The 20,672-nt window shown below is 35.5% G+C and overlaps 1 protein-coding gene across 7 annotated transcripts in view; it reads right to left on the reverse strand.

The window, feature by feature from the left end:
* The window catches only part of GRIA2 (glutamate ionotropic receptor AMPA type subunit 2), an 89,554-nt gene that overhangs the window by 8,133 nt on the left and 60,749 nt on the right, over window positions 1–20,672 (reverse strand). For 6 of the 7 annotated variants that reach the window (XM_030948436.1, XM_030948434.1, XM_030948432.1 and 3 more), the window contains 6 exons: window positions 15,021–15,188; window positions 14,639–14,743; window positions 13,845–13,955; window positions 12,514–12,720; window positions 11,655–12,025; window positions 7,425–7,623 (listed from right to left, as the gene is read on the reverse strand). In XM_030948436.1, coding sequence (XP_030804296.1) covers window positions 7,425–7,623; window positions 11,655–12,025; window positions 12,514–12,720; window positions 13,845–13,955; window positions 14,639–14,743; window positions 15,021–15,188 — 1,161 coding nt within the window. The remainder of the gene's footprint in view (window positions 1–7,424; window positions 7,624–11,654; window positions 12,026–12,513; window positions 12,721–13,844; window positions 13,956–14,638; window positions 14,744–15,020; window positions 15,189–20,672) is intronic. The other variant, XM_030948437.1, reaches the window with a different exon arrangement.

Consider the following 20,672-nt stretch of genomic DNA (forward strand, 5'->3'; position numbering starts at 1 on the left):
TATATTTAGTCATACAATGTGTTTTCAGAACTGTGCCACTTTACTTCCTTAATTATTTTCAGAATTTGTATTTATTTGAAAGGCAGAGCTGTAGATGTAGAATATGCCACTGTTAAGAGGCCATCTAGCATTCTGTGTACACGCAGGATGCCCTGTGTGCAACTTGGGCTTCCACCCTACAAATGCACTACTGATTACAGACCATTCTAGACTGCCATAGTGACTACAAGAATGCAAGAGGATGGAAATGACCTGCATTGCTCTTAATTACTGCAGCTGATTGCTATTGCAAGGTGACACTCAGTCTATGCATGAAATATTAGAAGCTAATTATAATTTTGGTATTGCAATCAACACCAACACGGCAGTACAAGACCCTAATACTCACAATGAACATTTTTTATCCTGTTACTAATGACTTCTACAGCAATACACTGATACAAAAATGTCCCAGGAACTCTTTTTTAAAAGTATCATGTTACTACTGAGCATTTTTACTATGAAAACAACAACAACAATAAAAAATTTGTTAAATAAACTTTAAAAATCATAAGTATATCATTAATACAGATTAATAAATATAAATTATTCCACACATAATTACAATATATTGGGATGACTTTATTATTATATCTAAAATTTATTTTATGATTGTTATTACAGAGTACATCCAATTCCAATGTAGAATACTATGTTCATTAAGAAACTAATTAGGAAATTAATTTATGCAAAACTTTATCAACTTTATTTTGTGGGTCATCAGATAACTTTTCTATTTTGACATTCAAAGACCTATTATTCTTAAAACTGGGGTGCTTTAATTAGTATGCCTTTGACTGAAATAGCTCCTCAAACTACTAACATTCTACTAGATGATGATCTTATACTGAGGGAGCAGATCTCCAATTCTCAAACATGATTTATGAAATCATCTTGGTGACTTTCCATAATGAACAAAAGGACAAGAAGTTGTAATGTCACCAGTAGCCAGAAAGTGTAATGAAAACCAAAACTTGTTAATTTAGTCAGTAAATCAAATATTAATAGGTAAAAAAAAAAAACACCACAGAAAGGAACTATTTTTTAATTTAATTAGCTGAAGATTTAAGTACTTTAAAACACTATGTTTATACTGAGTGAATACTTAAGGTAAATTCAAATAAATATAAGTTCTAAATTTTATAAGATATGGATATATTTATTCAGTAATGGTAAAAATTACTTTCATCTTCTTAAGAAGAAGTTTTATGGCAATTCAGTTTCCATTACTTAATTGAGCTACCAAAATATCTGTAACATATTAGGTCTTACTAATAAAAAATCAAAAACATTCTACTTCATGAATTAATTCCTCAAAAGTTCACTTAAAATAATTTTCTTCAGAAATGTGCAGGACAATGACCTTATATATTCATCATATTCTCCATGTGGTTTAAGGAGTTAAGTGACCAAGGCTGTTCTTACAAAGGTATGTTCCCAAATAATTTAACTTCCATTAAAATAACTGCTGAAATGACTCCTCCTCTGAGACTTACTAATTTCAGTTTCCTCAGAACTGAAATTCCTCCCCACCATTCAGGATAAAATCAAAGCAGATCACTTCAATGTAATTTCTTTAAAAATTCAGATAAATGTCACAAAAACCTAATTTCTACAATTCTGAAAAAGAGTTCATTGCACCCATACTGGGGGAGGGGGAATAAACTAAATCCCAAAACACAAAATGCTGTCACAAATCTATGGAGAACTGCAAATGCTGTTCTTGGAGTCTAGAACCATAAACACACTGCCTGGACTGAGGAATGGAAGCACTCAAACTACTGCCCTTCTGGTGTAAATACTGCACAGCATGCACAGCTTCAGATGACATTTTAAACTGACAACATTATAAGACAGAAATGACTAGGATTAGCAGGAAAGGAAATTGAGATGTCAAAACATAGACTATGGAAAAAATATTTATTTATTTATTATATACGAGAAGTGGAAAATTCTGATGTCTAGAATGATAGAAATGAAAGTTACTAGTTCAAAAGCATTATCCAACAATTTGGGAGCAATAACAAAATCTGCATAAAATTGGAAACCATCAGTCAGCAAAAAAACAAAAGAAACACAGATCTGTCACTATGATCAAAATGCTTACCATAAAACAGTGTGATAGAATTGGGAGAAAATTATCTTCAGAAAAGATAAAGAAATATTAATGCCTTTGTACAAAGTAAACTAAGATCTTGGATGGCAAACAAAGTACACTTCTGTTCCTTCAGGATTAATACATGAGGAAAATAAACACTGAGAAGAAAAAAATCTACATAATAATTATAAAATACTGTAAAAATTGAGAATAAACTAGTAATAAATACATATAGTCTGGAAAATAAAAGATGTTACTAACCATAGCAAGGGTAATGTGGAAAGAGGAAAAAAAAACAACATGAAAAATAACAAAAAGTGTTGCTTTGAGGGAAAAAGAAAGTACTGATTACTGCATTCTTTCTCTTAAAATAACTTTCAAAATGGCCTAAATCGATTCTTCTGTGTTCTGCAGATGCAACGGCCTCAAAAACCCAGAGACAAGTGAAAATTAATCACTTGAACTCTGTCTATCAGAGAAAAGTACATGCATATCTTCAGTAATATGCTATTGGGTGCAAAGGCAGTCCTTGCACTAACTCAGTGCTCAGATCTGACTCTCCTCACTATTTTAGCTATGGACTTTTTCCTCCTGCCAAACTAAAGAGCCAAACACACAACCTCCAGCCACATCTGCTTTGCAGATCCACGAAGTCCCAGTTCTACACCCTTTCTGCCTTTTCAGGTGTCAACCAGAATCTATGGTAAATGTTACAGGATATTTCATGGTTGAGTCTTTCAACTCCTTCACCTCTCAGAGGCTTCCATGGAGCTAGTCAAAATGAAACTCTAGAAATATATGTTCTATAGTTCTTCTACATCTCACACTTCAAAAATTGAGGCTGAGGTATGATTCACAGTTTTTTACTTCAATTTAATAAAAAACAAAATCATGTTTCTTCTCTTCTCACTAAAGATTTCCAGTGGTTTTGGTTTTTTATTCTTTTAGAAATTTCAGTATGCCTTTTTTTTGCATCCCCTCTTGTAAAGAAATTGTTAACATAAATATTTTTACAAATTAAAAAATATTTAAAAATACTTACAAAAGTAGAGGCACTGGACTTTGTTGAAGATACTCAGAAAAGACATTGCTATTTTCCTTCAGGAAAAATTTTCTTTGCCTCCCAACAGACAACACTTTTGCAGGAGAAATGACTCAAGAGGTCCTGTCAGCTCTTACTTTTGTTTCTGGCCTTCCACTGTGTGAGAGGATTTCTCTACAAGATTATAAGGATTGTCATCCTTCCAGCATGTTTCCAATGCCCATCTTTTCATTCTGTAACTCTTGCCTCTTCAGCAAGAATAAGCAACTCTTGAACAGTCTTCTCAGTGAAAGGTAAAGTATACTTATTTGTTATGGAGCAGTTCTGCTGCTTTGATTTTTGGCAGAGGATCTATTCTTAAAGGCCACCAAAACAGTTACAATGAAACAGATTGGTCTGTCCATGTCACACTGCCGGTTGAAAAATAGGTACATATGAAGATACTTTAAACAAAAACTAATGCAGAGAGACAGTAAATTAATCTAGTTATTGCTCTGCACATCTTTTTTTTTTCTTTTTTTTTTTTGAGATGCTTTATTACCTTACTTATAGGACCAGCTACAATCCATCTTCTGGAACGGAAAAAGAGGTAGGATGATTGATTTAATTTGTCTACCCAATTTGTACATATCTTTAATGAACAGAGCTAGGCATATAGCAAAAATATGACTGAACCGTAAAAATAATTAACTTTTGTTCTCGTTGTGTCATTCTGGCATTAATTTTCATTATGCCTTCAAGCAGGTGAGAAGCACAGAAATGTTCCAGTGAATGCCTTCATACTTACTTGGATTCTTTCTTCCAGTGCTGTAGCCCATGAAAGCAAGCGAGGCAACTTCAGGAGTTATAACATACAGACAATGCTTTAAAATTTGCTTCTGCAGTGGCAGGTGAGCAGCAGACTGTCTTGTTGGGTTAGTGACTTCCCTTCCAAGTTCAGCTTTGTGCCCTGGCTAATGCATGTACAAACTGGGAAATCGCCGAGGACAAGGACAGTTTGTGACTGTGGACAGTGCCACCAGGACGTACCAGAGAGACGATGTTCCACTGCCCACCATTTACCTCTCCATCACGTAGTACCCGTGTCCCAGCAATTAGAGAGGCGATGATACACCTGCACAAGAACAACTGAAAAGACTCCTGAGTCTTCCCAGTGGTGCTTGCAGATTTACTTGCATTCTCATCACTACAATTCACTACTGATTTGAGGAAAAATTATGCATTTGGGGAAACCATGGCCACATATACTTTGTTGTTTTGCCCATAACCCAAAAGAAAATGCAAAAGCAATGCAATATACACCTTTGTTTAGGCTTTCAATTGCACTAAAAACTCTACAAGGGCTATCTATAAAGTGGAAGCATTAGCAAATATCAGAAGTGGTAAATATCCCAACTCAGTGGAACACAGCTCTTTAGACCCGGATCGTACTTGAGACACTGCTAGTGCCAACTCTGAGGTCTCCTGAGGAAAACTACTACACATTCTGCTATTTACAGAGACCTGACAGATGCGCCATTAAAGAAGAAATTCTCTCTTATAGCTATAAAATTATCTATAAGATTATTACTAACAAGTAATAGTATCTTGCTGATGTTTGGATCAATAGTTTTTATTTGTCACTTTTTTTCTTTTAAAAATATTTAAAAATCCATTACTTTGGTACTGGCATTTCCTATATAGGATGTACCAAGCTTCTGCTTCTCATCTTAAAGCAGCACTAGAAACACCAGAGCACAATGCTTTTTCATTCCTTTTTATCAGTTATGTTTCTTGAAGCAGTGCCAACGGATGCTCCATGCACTGCTGGCAAGAATATCTCCTACTGCTCCATGCAACCTTTAAAGCTAGGGAGCCTACCTAAATTGGAGTAAAGTGCAAAGGCAACACATCTTTTTCTCTTGAATGCCAAGCATGTTATCCCCAAGTGACATGGACTAGCTTGTATGCTGTTTGCTGGATATGTGATGAGCAGTCACAGGAGCTAGAAAAAGGCTTGATCTCACTTCTTTCCATTAACATTGCACACATTTATATTCAGCTCTTCAGAAGAGGATTTTTCAGCTAACTTTTACCATCTAGGCAATTGCTGAGAGTTTCTTTTTGAAAAATACTGTGAAACATCTCTTCTTCAATTGTTTAATGTATCATCACAAACCATGTTTTAGTAGCAAAGATAATTCAGTGTACCGTTCTCACCCCCAGTACCCAACTGCCTTTTATTTTGTGCTGCCCCAGGAATTAGGGCTCTACTAGGAAAGATTCAGTACACATTCCATCGACAGAAAACAAACTTGTAAATAACACCACTTCCTGAAAACAGACTGACTGAAAAACCCCATATGTTTTTTTAATTTCTGAGTGACAGAGAAGAAGCCAGACCATTTTAGCCTGCTGCTAAAAATATACACAAGTTGTTTTCAGCTATTCAAAGAATTTGAGTGCTAATTTCAGGTCATATAAAAATCACACATCCAGTCCAATCCAGTCAGAATACAGATATACTCTGGGTGAAATTTTAGTCTCCTTAGTGCTAGAGATTCCCTTCACATTGTCTTCAGCAGAGCATATCATTCTCAGAACTTGAGTCTCAGGCCTCTTAAAAAGTAATTCTGACAGTTGTTATTTCATGAAAAGTAACTGGACAAGTTTTAAGGGGTTTTTAGAAAATAGTAGATAGATGCAGCAGGCTAAGAAGTTGTTTTGCACATAATGTACCAAATTGTGATAGAAATTGCTGAGTAGAAATTTCCAGAGATCATTAGAGTTTTGTTTGTGCAGAGCCAAAGGTAACTTAACCAAAGATGAAGAATGTGCCCTCACAAAGCCTCTACCTAATTTTTACAAAAGTAAGCTTTTAATGCTCAAGCAATCACCAGGAACACTAGCTGTATAAAAGTGGAAATACATACACATGTGCTAAGAGTACAACTGTATGATACAAATGTATGCACATACAACTATTTTTTGTTTAAAAAAGAAACACTGAAAATCTCTTAAGACAAACTATTCAGAAGTGACCTACTGTTAATTCACATTCAATCCCAAGTAAAGCCATGTTCTAAAAAGTTTAGGTTCACAAAACCAGAAACGTATCTGTATACTTCTAAATGCTTCTAAATACTCTTAGCACAAACACAATCTCCTTTTTACCAGTTTGTACACCTGATTTTAGTTTTGGTTTAGCCAACAGGAAAGCAGTCAGCAGCAGGTATTATTACAGAATCTAACTTCAGAATCAGAAACTTTTTACAGTTGAGACAAGTATTATTCCTAATTAGTGTCCATTACCAGTTAAGTATGCATTACAGGACCCAGTGAAAACCATAATCTAGCAGTTACTGCTCTAATTATACAGTATATAAAAAATATCTGTGAGAACCTGTTTAATTTCATTTTCAGGTCAGTGTATGCTTGAAATGTAAATGAATTATTTATAACTATTTTAAAATATATTTTGTTAAATGTAACATCATGCAATAAAAACCATGAAAACAGAAGTTTCTTTCTATTTTAGTACTTCAGATGCACTTTCTACGTAGAGTGAGAGACACACGGAGCACACAGACAAGGCAAGGCTGTTCTGGGTTTTTTTGTCAGCAGTCATAGTCTCTCACTCATTTGCTGGATGGATTTCACCAGGCTAGCTGATGTCTCAAGGGCAGCCTAAGACTCACACACTGAAAGTTTCATGAATTTTTAAAACTGCAATACCCAGAGGCAGAGGGTAAGAACCGACAGGTTTCCAAGGCATTAATGTAATGCAAAGACCTGTTTTCTATATATAAAAGCAGGCATGTATATTCTACAGTAGCCAGAAGGATTATATCCCATTCCCCCTTGGTAAGCTTGAAAAATCATGTAGAATACTTATTAAGACATGAATATACACCTTTCCCATGCTCTTATTCACTGTATGGGTACCTAAAATATAGCAGAGCTATTAAACAGATAAATGACAACAAGTTCCTTCTTCAAACATACCTTGTTTTTCACTGTATAGTGGAGTATTTTTTTAGGTAATTTTCCTTTGCACGTTTATATCAAGACCCTTATATTTGTATATAAAATATAAAACGTGGCAATTAAAAATAGACAGGAACACTTATATTTGTGAGTTGAGCTGTGTAAATCCCACTTTCATAGCGATCTTTTAATAAAGCCAAGGGAAAACACATTTACATGAGTGAAGACCTACTTCTACTTAAAACAATCAAAAAAAATCTAAAAAGTAGAGATTCTTACCCTAAAAAACTCTTTAGTGGAGCCAGAATCTAATGTCCCATAAGCAATTTCTGTTTGCTTGGAAAGATCCTCAGCACTTTCAATGGGAGACACCATCCTCTCCACGGTCAGGAAGGCAGCTAAGTTAGCCGTGTAGGAGGAGATGATGATGAGGGTAAAGAACCACCACACACCTCCAACAATGCGCCCCGACAGGGACCTAGTAACAAGTATGAAATGGATTTGTAAAGTGAAATGGAAATCCCCAAAAAGGAACACGTTATCAGTTTTATGCAAATGGTGCAGTATAATAAAGGGAAGCATTTCAGGCTATCTCAGAGTCCAGCTCTGCACACCAGATGGGAAATCAAGGCACTCTCCACTGGATCTCCTGGGACTCTGCTGAAATCAGGACTCCAGAGTTTACTTCTGGAAGAACTTAGTGATCCAGTTCTTCAAAGTTTTGACAACCCTTGAAGGAAACTGCTTCCATCATAATGTGCTATATTTAACACAAACTATTTGTTCCCTCTGAAGTGATTTTGTGTGACATTATGATGAGGATCAAACAAAATCAGCAGATAAACCAATATGCACTTTAAAATCAAGGGCCTTGATTGTTTTCCTAAGACATTCAGACAAAGACCGGTTTCCACAAAACAATGGCTTATGCTGCTGTGCACACTCTGTACTGAGAAACAAATAGCATCATTTGTAAGAAAAGCTTGCCCAGGGATTATCTATAGGCTAGAAAGTGCGTATGACTTTTGGAAGATACAAGCATTTAACAAACTGAGGACTGGACATGAAACAATCAATGATAATACAGAAAAATGGTGAAGAAAGTATATTTTTAAAAATAGTAATAATAATAATCTGATGTTTATAACAGCAGCAGGTGGGCTCTTATGGATCTGTGCTTTGCTTCTCCTGCTCAAGAAGAAAGAAGAAAAGAGAACTCAAGAAAATATACAAAACAGTGTAAAGCACACAAGTCAACTCAGTAATTTTCAAGAATAGAAAACTAATATAAGAGAAATATTGATATTACAGTATTGTCAAACTTGGGTTTTTTTTTTCACGATCCTTTAAAATTTGAAATAAGTTACCCCTTTGTTTCCAAACAAGACATTACAGGAAGAAGTACACAATCTTTGGAGATATGTTTAATTATTTGGCAGAAATGTGCATGTAGCTAAAATTCTAGTACTGGGGCACTGCAGTAGCCTAGATTTGTCTTGGTATGTCCCTCCTCCATTTGTTAAGTAAACAAATTAGGAATCACCCAGTCTACTGTACTGTGAATGAGAACAAACTAATTCTGACATAGAATATATATAGATAGATATATGGACATTTAAAAATCATAGCTATGCAAAGTGGATTGACCAAACTAGGAAAAAAAATAAATAGAACCAATTCTGGACAAATAATTTTTTTCTAATTGCTATTACACAAAAACTCTGTCACAATTCTGACATTAAAAGATTTATTCCATGTCCCAACAGACTCACTAATTCACTCTACTATACTAAAATCAAGTCAGATAAGGCCCAGAATATGTTATTCAAAGGACCACAGGAAAAAAAAAATATTTCAAGCTCATTCTAAAGTGAGCTATATTCTGCAAAAATGCTTTCTGTCACCTTTGAAAAAACACCACATACTTTAAATGAAGGTAATTGGAATATAAAGCAATTCTACAAGTAAAATATTGAGATATAAGATATACTGAATATATTATATTGGGTATTTGCAAGGTAAAATCTGTCAGTGTGTGTATTCAATAACTGCCAATTTTATGACACTTTGTATTGTATTGATGACACCCTCTATAACTGACAATAATTTACAGATGTCCATGATCTGTGAGCAAAGTTGCCACTGACTTTGTGAAAAAAGAATAAGGTCAATACCAATACAGAAATTATGCTCCCACATGGCATTTTACAAGTAAAATTATTTGGGGTGTCATTTTTTTTCAAAATTTTTCCAGGCAGTCTGTCACAGTTAAATGAGTAGTTTCTTTTTTATGTACATTTTGAAAAGTTTCTAAAATGTGCTAGCATGAACCCATACTTTAGAAACCCCTAATTTACTAGACCTTTAAGTACTAAAATAAAAATTTCAGTGGAAAAATTACATAAATTTATGCACTATATTTTGTACTTAGAAAGGCATTATCTGGCAGAATAGAGAGCACACTCACATCTCAGAAAAGATGAGGAAAACTTTGCTCTAAGTTATAATTATCACATAATATATTATTCTACTCTTTTGTTCCTCTACTTCCCATGAAGCAACATTGGAACTGCTCCTATAGACCATTTCCAGGTGGTCCAGTCTTACTCAGCACCACCTTCTATTCCAGAGCCAGGGAACCCTAGTAACCTGTCTCCTCTAAAAGTCTTAGAGCAGTTGTCATTTTTATTAGAGAAATTATTGCAGTAATACAAAATTAACTTCAGAAAGGTATTTTGTTCATGCATGAAGATTGTTCTTTTTATATTTAATATGATTCATCTGCAGGCAGTCCAAATTCCATAGCGAAATGTTTTGGTGCAAAACCAGAAACAAGAAGTGTATTTCAGCCCTTTTCTATTTTTATAATAAAAGTATGATATACAAACTAACCACCTCCCTCAAAATCATGGTTTCAATGAAATAAAAGTGAAATGCTTCATTGAAACTAAACATTGAATATCCTAAATTGAGCTTCATGCACCTTTTATGATGAGCATTTTCTATCAGTATTCTTGCACTACCTTTCAAAACCTATCAAACCATATAAAACAACCATTGTGCTTTCATAGATAGTAAAATAATAATGATAACAGATCATAATTCTATGAAGATCATAGAATCATAATCTTATGATCAAAAGATCATAGAATCATAATCTTATGATCAAAAGATCATAATTCTATGACAGCCTTGATTCAATAAAAATAATTTTGTACTAATATGTGACTTAGCAGGCAATTCCAACTGTGAAGTGTGTAATTAATACAAAAACCCCACAGGAGTGAAATTTACACAACTTCTCATGATCTGCAGCGATTTGCCCTCTTCACTGATTTGTCTCTTGTACACAATTTTTACTGGGTTACATGCCAAATGCGTTGCATCTTTCACCATAAAGGCTGGCATCTCCCACTGTGATACAGTAGCCTTTACAGAGAATTGCTTCAGTTCTCACACAATAAATGCTATTATTGCTGTGGTAGAACAACTTGAAAACCTACTGTTGCCTTTTGGGATGCATGACCTCATATCTAAGAAATGCTGCCTTGGTTTGATTTATTTTGACCACCAACCACTAGACTCACTAGTAATTGACCTGTTCCCTGTCTTACTTCAGGATGTTTATAAGAAATGTAATTATAACAAGTAGTTTTAACTAAGTCCTCTGGTTTGATTTCCTTAAACCTGGCTGCCCTATTTAAATTGTTACTGTATTTCCTTCAAGCAGCAAGCAGCTATTTACTTACCTACTCACCACTTCGCTGAATCAAGGCTAGAACCACTTGTGACTTGTGCACAAGCAAAATAGAATATTTAATGAACTGCAAAGGAATTAACTTAAGTGCTTTACAGTTGTCCCTAATAAAGTAGAAGAAAATCCATCAGGAATAAAGCACTTATAAACTGGACCTTCAGATTAATTTTCATCATTTCCTTTGTGACTTTTCTAAAACTAGGCCACGGAAAAAAATAGTGTTTTGCAAATATCCACATGAAATTAGAGCCATCACAGGACTTTTACTTCAGTTCAAGGCTCTCTTGGGGAATAAGAGTGTGTTAATAACCATGTTATGATATGCAGTGAGTTTTAGAGGGAAAGTGCTGCCTCTGTAGTTCGTGACTAGTATGTTACCCCTTTTTCCCATTACAGTTGTGGCGAACCACATGCACTGTCAACTGTAAAATGGGAATATGCAGCAAAAACACGGTACCCCTCCAAGAAGGCATGGAATGATGTGAACCTTATGCATTTTACAGTCTCTGCATGGTGTATATAACTTCACTTGGCAGATTTATGATCGACATTAAGGCAAAGTCGATCAACTACATCCTGACCCTATGCCACAGACAAGTGCTTTCACTTCAAGGACTTCTGTGACTTTAGGGAGGGAAAAATCATTTTAATTAATTTATCTCCAAGAATGAAAATATATGCACCATGAACCTCTTCTGGCTGAGATGGCTGAGACCAAAAATGCACAAAGTTGAAATGAGTGAGTAACCAACCTTGGCGAAATATCGCATCCTTGCTGCATAAAGGCACCCAGGGAAAACCAGAGACTATTAAATATCCCAAATTCATTAGTTGATTCATTAGTTTGCGTTTCTCTTCCATCTTCAAATTCCTCAGTGTGCCACTCGTATGGGCTAAATCTGCTGACCAGGAATAAAACTACACTGACCCCAATGTAGGCAAAAACAATGCACATCCAGATTTCATATGCTAACGGATCAAGAAATGAAAACACTCCTGGCTTGGACTTCTGAGGCTTCTTGATCATTATTGATATCCCCAGGCTCATAAAGGGCTTTGAGAAGTCAATCACCTCTTCTCTCACCAATGTTATAGTTAATGGAGCGATTGCAATATCGGCTTTCTGTAAAGGAAGAAAGAAAGCAAATAATAGCTAATGCAATGAACAGAGCGAAAAATGGTTTAGTTTCTATGGCATTTCACAAATAGAAAATAGGACAGCAGAGACATTTGTTTCACCGAGAACATCCTGTGGAGAATTTCAGAAATTTTTAGTTGAACTCATACTGAAATACATAGAGCCATATGGTTGGTGCATTCCAAGCTTTTGTTTTTACATATGCCCTTTTAACAGGATATGCCATTTAAAAGTTCAGCAAAGTACTTTGCTTTTCACCTGGTGAGAAGGATGAAATATGCATTCACATTCCCCCAACTTTATTTGCATTTGAAATGTAATTTCATTTTTTATTTCCAAAATTTTTCATGCCATTAAGTTATTAATTCCTATAAAATTAAGTAACTTTCCTACACTCTACAGAGAAAATGAAACCAAATCCCACTCCTTCCATTAGTTATCTTTAATAGCTTTATTATAGAAGATTTTCTTACCCCATAAACAAGTTCTCCAACCATCCCATTCCAGATTTTCGTGTCTGCATCCCTTGCCCCATACTTGCCATCCCCAACAATTGTGAGCTTATATTTGAATCCACAGTGTTTAGCAATTTCTGTAGCTAAGTCCACACAATAGCCCTCATATCGATCATTTCCTTCAAGCATTTCGTGATTTTTCTTCATCATGACATATGGGGACTCCTGCACAGAAAGAACTTGCCTTAGCTACTTGACAGAGACAGGTGCATCTGTTGTACACTTCACAGATTGGTATGTGCCCTTTTACACATGAAAAAAGAGAGCCAATACCATCTGAATCATACATGCCATGTATACATTAGTTGTTAATTATGAATGGCACATGTCTTTAACACATTTAAAAGCTGCATTCTCCAGAGTCATATACAAATGGCAGTACTTACAGGCACAGTGATTCCCAGAAGTATGTTAATAATGACCATGAATGTTAACAGGAGTTACGCATTCAGAGAAGAAAGAGTAAATTCCAAAATCAGTTTCTTTCTCTCATACAGTTTGGATGGAAGAAGGCAAATTATTTAGTTGTTTTTGTTGCTGTCTTATACAAGAAAATTATTTTCTATTTCACAACCACATCTGTCTCTGAGAAAACACTTGAGGCTCTCAAGGTTATATTTTATTAAATTGTGATACAAACAATAGGTAAGATATCTATAACTATGTACTAAAGTTCTATCATCAGCAAAATTGGTGATGAGTCATAAGTTGGATTAATGTATTTTCTCTTTGTTTAGTTGCTACAGGACTGTTCTCGCATCCAGAGAAATTCCTATGCTAACCTAAGGGTTGTTCAAACTGATAAACAAGCTGTGTAATTTACAGAAAAATGCTCTTTTATAATAATATATAATTTAATTTTCTAAACAACCAGAATATAATATTTAATGTTTAATTTTACATTTTACCAATCCATAGAAGCTACAATCCTGAAGCATAAGAACCAGTCTCTTTGCTGTTTGTCAAAATCTATTCTCTAAAATCTGTTTTCTAAATTCTCTGCCTCTCAGAAGTTCCTCTCCTTTGAAAGCACATATTTAATTTCCATTTTCAGTTTTAAAAACCATAACTTTCTAGGATGTTCAATCAAAGACCGTTCATCCTCTACAAATCAAAACTGCGTGCTGAATCCCATACATTTCCCTAATTTCTAGATTTTATTATGCATCACAATTGGTAACATCTCACAACCCAAATAATAAAAAGACAGTACATTTAAACTAACAGAATGTCGAGAAACAAGTCATTGTCGGACAGACTGTCTTCTGACAAAATAGGAGGTTAATTACCAAAATAGTGGTGACAATAATAGTTTTATTCTCTAGTCCTGAAGACTCATTTCCAAGAGGGCCATCAAGAGGATTCACAACCATTTTGTCCACTTCACTCCAATATCCAATCTAAAGAGAGTGGATAGGATGCACAGACACTAGTGAATATGAACTTATCTGGAAAAGGTAAAACATTTTATTACTGTGCCCTTGATTTGTGCTCCCAGAGAACTATTTCAGCTATGGATTTACCACTGTAAGAATTTCTATTTATGTAGTGAAAGGCTACAACAAACACTAAAAAGATTGAAGTAATGACATTTGTTTACATTACTTTTTCTAGGACAGGTATACCATTCTATTCACATATTAACAGGTTTTAGTAGAAACGTCACACATTGTAAAATTTAAATACTCCAGATTAGCAAAACATGAGAAACTGTTTTTTCTTGAGAGATTTGAAATTAGAACAGAAACACAAACACGTTTATAAAAACATCACTAAAAGCTGTATCCAGCTTTTGTCATTCAGAAGCATATTTCTCCAAATGCTCGCTCACATTTAGCAATTCAGATCAGAAAGAAAAAAAGTTTAACCCACAAACTGAAAGGAAAACACTCTTATGTAGTACTTGCCAGAAATAATAATTCATATTTGTTAGAAAGGAATATTACATTTGTTTACTTCACTCTGCAAGACCACTGTAGAATACACCTATGAATAATTATTATCACAACTTGTGCTTTAATTAATGTTTCAGTACCTACCTGATCCCATTGCTTTAAAGACACTATAAGACAATTCAAATTACCTTCCGAGGACCAGTACTTTTGAGCTCCATGACGTTTATTGTAAAATTGATTCTCTTTCCATTCTGATCAAACTTGATATTTCCTGTAAGCCCTTCCACCTGAACCTATAATAGATGAAGATGCAAGTGGTAGAAGAATTAAGTTTGTTTCTTCTCAGAAAATAGGTTTTTTATTTCCACAAATGATTATTGAAATTTCAAAAACATTAATGTAAGAGTCATTCCATATGCAATATATTATCTTAGCCAGGTTCGTGAGGACTTCACTTCCACATAACTCCCAGCAAGATCCAGACAGGTTAGGAGACTAGAAGATATTTTCAAGCATTTATAGAGAACTTCCCACATGCACTCATCCCAGCATCCACCCCAGGGAAGCTACCTGTTTCAATGCCCTTTCTATTTCTACACCATGACCCCAGGGTACAGCTGGATTTGCAAGACAATCTCCAGCATTTCCTCTTCTGGAGATCTCAATCCTCTGTTTACGTAAATTCCGGAAAGCTTCTGTCATCACTTGAACAGCATCATAGGTCAGAGCAGAGGTATACTGAAAAGAAGTGAAAACATTTAATTAAAAAACACCTTCAGCTTCACTTCCAATGCACTTGGTGATCAATTAAACACTAGAAAGGATAGTAAGATATACTTGAAATCGATCAATGTTTTTCTTTAGTTACCTTCTGAGGGGCATCTGTGAAAATTCATATACTACTCATCAGAATGGTTAGGGGCAGTGCCAATAAACCCGAGCTAAAGATTTACAGAGGTTTTCAGTGTGAGTTACATTTTTTCTCACTTACAGCTGTGTAATAGGCCTGTGTGCAGATATGGCTGGAAGTCCATGCAGGTGAAAGGGAAAAAAAGAAATAATTTTCAGTATTTAACCTGAGCTTGCTTGTTAAAATAAGAAGCTGTTCCTCTGATTACACTCTTCATGGAGAAGCATTTATTCACAGATCTTGAGACTTCATCTCCTCCCAGACATATACACACAAACCCAAAAATCATGTATTTGTGTATAGATGCATTTAACTTTTTCCCATTAAATACAAAATCTCAGGGGTAGCTACTTTCATGTATTCAATACCTTGTCAACACCACAGAAAACAGTTTTGGGGCAGAGATGTCTAGAACAAGTAGTGTTCCTCAAAGAGCAATATAGGTGAGGAAGAGCCCCATGTTCTTAAACTGACATAATATAAGGAGCTTTACAGCTTCTGAGACACCAGAGAGGAATCCTGTCATCACATGCATCAGAAACTGGGCCTAAATGGTCAAAAGCATTTATCTTCAGTCACTGGAAAATTTTACATCTCAACTAACTAACTGAACTGAAACCACATGTGCACATACACTGAGGACTTTGTTGGATGGGCTTTTTGAGTCTGGAACACCACAATTATGCCAAATATAAGAGCCAGTTTTGGAAATATGGGCCAGAATATAACTACTTAGAGGCATATGAATGAATGAAATGATCCCTGTGAAGGCTATTAGGTGCTGAAAATATATAAATTGTAAAGTGGAGAGAAATGATGTATTAGCTCTTTGCTTCAATGGCTCAGACTTTAATGAGAATTTTAATTAGTTAGCTCAAGTCATGCAGAAGTCTCTTGTAATTGTAACGAAAGCAAGCTCCCGAATTGAGATTAATTTTTGTATGCAACTGCCAGACCTTAGAAAAGGAAGAAAAGGAAAGTACAACTCTTTTTTAAAGATCAGCACGCTCAGTGATCGGTGTCAATCTTCTCAATAAAGTTTTCTCAGTGACTTGTACAGAAATATTTACAGGGATCAGGACAGCAGAAGAATAAAGTGAAAGACTGGCTGGAGTCACTACAATTTCCTCCTACTGGAGCAGCAGTGCTTAAGTGGTGTACATGAATTTGGAGATGAGGAGAAGAAAGGACCCTGCCCAGCAGTACTTCTTTAAACATTGCTCTTTGCAGCACAGAAATATATTGTGCCACACTCATGTTCTGAGAAACTTTGGATACAGCACTGTCATCAAACATCGAAACATAGGGGAGCAGAAATGAGAAAATGAGAGCTTGGAACTGAGATGTAGTAATGCTATCTAATTCAGTTATTCTATGATTGATTGGATCATTGAGATGTATTTAATGTATTATCTCAAGAATATTATTTCTATAGTATTTAATTACTGACCTGAATATTCATAGCTCAATCATACATGAGGATTATGCAGAGCTTTGCCTATCAATCAGTATCTGTATGTGGATACATGGCATCACATACATAATTTGCATTAAGACAGCTTTAATCCAAGGATCTCAAAATATTTTAAAAGCACTGTTGGAGATACCATGAAAGCAAGCAGGCCACAAATCATTTCTTACTGCTTTATTGTGCATAAACTTTCAGCTCCTAATAACCTTCATGGGGCTCATTAACACTATCTACAGTTTCATAAATTGATGTAAAGTTGACCAACTAAACCAAAGTGAACTCATTACCATAAACAAGAAATGACAGACCAATAACCTGCTCATGCAGAGGTGTGTGAGTGTCTGCATAATAAATAAAATGGTTTTAAGTTGAAGGATGCATTAGCCCTGCCTTCATTCACTTTGTTTTCCTGGAGATTCATCCACATTCTGATCCTCATTATTAAAATAAATGGGAGCACTATTTAGAACTTTATTCTGTGGAAGTGGGATGGGGTCTTACATCTTACAATTTTATGGCAGTATAAATCTCCCAACATAATTTCAGTTCCTTTCAACTTTATATGATAAGATCAGCACTTTACTACAAAATGAAATAGGTGCTATACTAGAGTTCTTACAGAATCACTTCCATTAATTAAAACATGGCAAAGAATATGCAAAAACAAAAAATCCTGCATCTCACAATTTTAGAACTAGGATATTAAGCTGATAAGATAAATTGCCTAAAGATTTTATGCCATTTGCTATGAAACATAGATTGCATGAATGTCGAATGAAAAAATTTTCTCCAAGTAGATGCCCTAATTGCCAAGTAGAGAAAACACAACATCCATGTAATTTTCTTCACTTAAATTTCTAACTTAACTTTCTACCTTCAACTTAAATGCTCTATGGACTGTAGTAAAATATGTAAACTGCAATTGCAAAGATGAATTTGAAAAGTAAAGACAAAACAAAGTCATCCCAGACTAAGCAGAAGTTATTACATGTGCTGTCCAAGAAAAACTGGCAAGATGTTGCCTTTTGTAAATTCAGATGTTTTCCAGTAACTCAGGAAATACTGGAAACCCTTAGCTAAAAGGGCCATGATTCTATTTTGTACATATCAGTAACTGAATCTTCAGAAGGTGAAATGGCAGAACACTACCCCAGAATAGAACAAGATTCTGTTATATGTATATTTCAAAGTTGTAAGATATTATAAGAAAGGCAAGTTAGACCTGCATTTAACTCAATGCCTGTCCATGTGCTCATGACTGACAGATATGATCAGACATTTAAAATAATTAAGACAGTATACTTAAGCAGTGGAAAAGAAATAAAATTGTGCAGATATAAATGTAAAAAAAAAGAAAAAAAAAAAAGGAAAATATTCTGAATCACAAGAAGTCAAATTCTTTTCCTCTTGGTTTGGATATCAGCAACGTCTAAATCTATCCTTGACAAATTAGAGACAGATTAGCTTGAGTTTGGGATTTTTTGGTTTTTTTTTAAGAGTCAGAGAAGAGAAAAAGCATTCTAAGGTGTGATTCATTTGACCAGTTAAACACCTTCTCTGAAGATGAAATTAATTGTGGTTTAGACTTCACTCATTTGATCTCCAGTGACTCCTGAGATGAGGGAGGAATCCAGGGCAATCACCTTAGGTGCAGATGCTTACACTGTAGACTCACTAGTAACCAACTAAAACCACTCAGACACTGTGAACTAGCCATTCATACCTAATCCAACACAACAGAGAGAAAGACAAAGTAATGGAAGAATTTTGGCAGGACTCTGCCAGCTACATCAAAGAATGCAGTGCTGTTGTACAAGGCACTAGGGAGACCTCAGGCAGAACGGCATATCCAGCTGCAGCAGTGCTCAAGAAGGCAGAAATCAGTCTGCAACAGGCACAGATGGAGGCTCCTCACCACGTATGGGGGTGCTGTTGGAACAGCAGGAGAAGGGCCACTGCATCACTAACAGAGGATAAGAGAAAGGAGCCCTAAAATCTGATACAAATATTTTCCTTTGGGAAGAGGTAAAATTCTGAGAGCGGAAATATAGGAAATGTTCTTGGTTGCAAGAGCAGAAGGGTAGAATCAATCACTTTCACCATTTTCCTTATATTTAAACAATTTCAATATAAGAAAATATACAAAATAAGCTATAATAAAATCTCTCACCTGAATTTTCTGCATTTTTCCCTCAACAAAGTACTTCTCTACTTGAATGCTAGTATATACAACAAAAGCAGAAAGACTGATATAAACATTCCTACATCTTTATAAATTACATATAAAACATAGGTACATACATATGTAAACACACAAGCAAAAAAGAAATGAGGCCCAAAGTTACTTGTCAAGAACTGTGAAGGAACTGGGCAACTGTCTCCTGCACTTCCAGTGTAGTCAAACTGATGCAACATTGGACATCTACTTAAAGACCTTTAATGTAGCTGGGAGCTATTTTAAAACAATATTACACACACCTTGGAAAATACTTGAAGGTGGTCTGACAGATAAGAGAGCTAATAGAAAATTACCCAAGTGATTGGAAATAGCTCTTTCCTTCTGGAGCTCTTAGCACCTTGCATAGCATCCTGACAGGACATGGAATTGCAAAGAGCTACTTCCAATAGAAACAAGAGACATTGTCAAATCTTGTACACATAAGTGTAATTGGAAGTGAAGATGGCCTTTGACTGCACCCATAATCAGGCTTTGTTCTCACCTGTTTTGTGCAGGCATTAGCATGAATGGGGGTGTGTACACAGCAGTGTGCCGAGCTGGTTGCCATTCAAACTGCAAATGGGCCTTGAGCACTGGAGCATCTTCATTACCTAGGGCCATATTTCAAATACTGCAATGTGAGATAGAGGTCAGGGAGCACAGAAAAGACAGTGCATGGCTCTTCCTCTTTGTTACGATGATGCTCTCGTGAAAATAGGCAGTCTTAGCAACTGACTTGCTTCCAGCTGAGAATAATTGCATACATACACAAGATATTTGGAAACAATAATTGCAAAATTTTTAATAAAAACCCTGGTCCTGACTAAAAGGGGAAGAGAGATAAATAAAATGTAAAATTACCTGATTGTTTAAAAAAATTAATTAGATTGATCTCAGTAAAGATGAGGCTAGAGACCAAGCCCTATTTATCTTAATGAATACACTATCTTTATTACATTTTGTTTCCCCAAGTTGCACAGTCACATCAACTTATACTTTGATAACAGTCTTTATTCAAACACAACTGCAGCACTCTGTGTGCACAGAAAACCTAAACAAACAGGCATTTTTGCTTTGAAGTGCCATACTGGCACGAGATGCAAGGAACACCTTAAGCAACTGTCACTTTAGAAAAACTTGTGTTCAGCTCCAGAACTGCAATCCAGAAAATCTGCTGATTTTTTACATGCTTTTGTGTTTTAATTATCTCTCTGCTTGGTTTAGAAAGACTGCTTTCTGAGCACACCCAGGACAGCTAGCCCAGTAGCAGGCACTCGCCAAACCCTAAATTCCTGGAAGTCTAACTTTTATTTCAAAGACATGCTCACAGCACATCCAGCAGAGACTGTCAAGACTGGGGCACTGGAATTATCCTAATGCTCCCATTGTAGGATATTTATAGGAGAAAGTGACCTTCTTTCCCTCTTTTAAAAACTGAATATAGCAAAGATCACAAGATTTATAAAGCCCAATGTGCTTGGCCTTTCTACCTATTTTATCTACTACTTTAATAGGAATGAGATTCCTGCACTGTAATTCCTCCCCCATGATTGCTTCCAGTACAGAACAATCTTCTCACTAGAGTCATCAGAGGTGCTAATTCAGCAGGAGAAAAAGAGTGCA

This window comes from Camarhynchus parvulus, chromosome 4, assembly GCF_901933205.1.
Source record: "Camarhynchus parvulus chromosome 4, STF_HiC, whole genome shotgun sequence".
Taxonomy (NCBI): domain Eukaryota; kingdom Metazoa; phylum Chordata; class Aves; order Passeriformes; family Thraupidae; genus Camarhynchus; species Camarhynchus parvulus.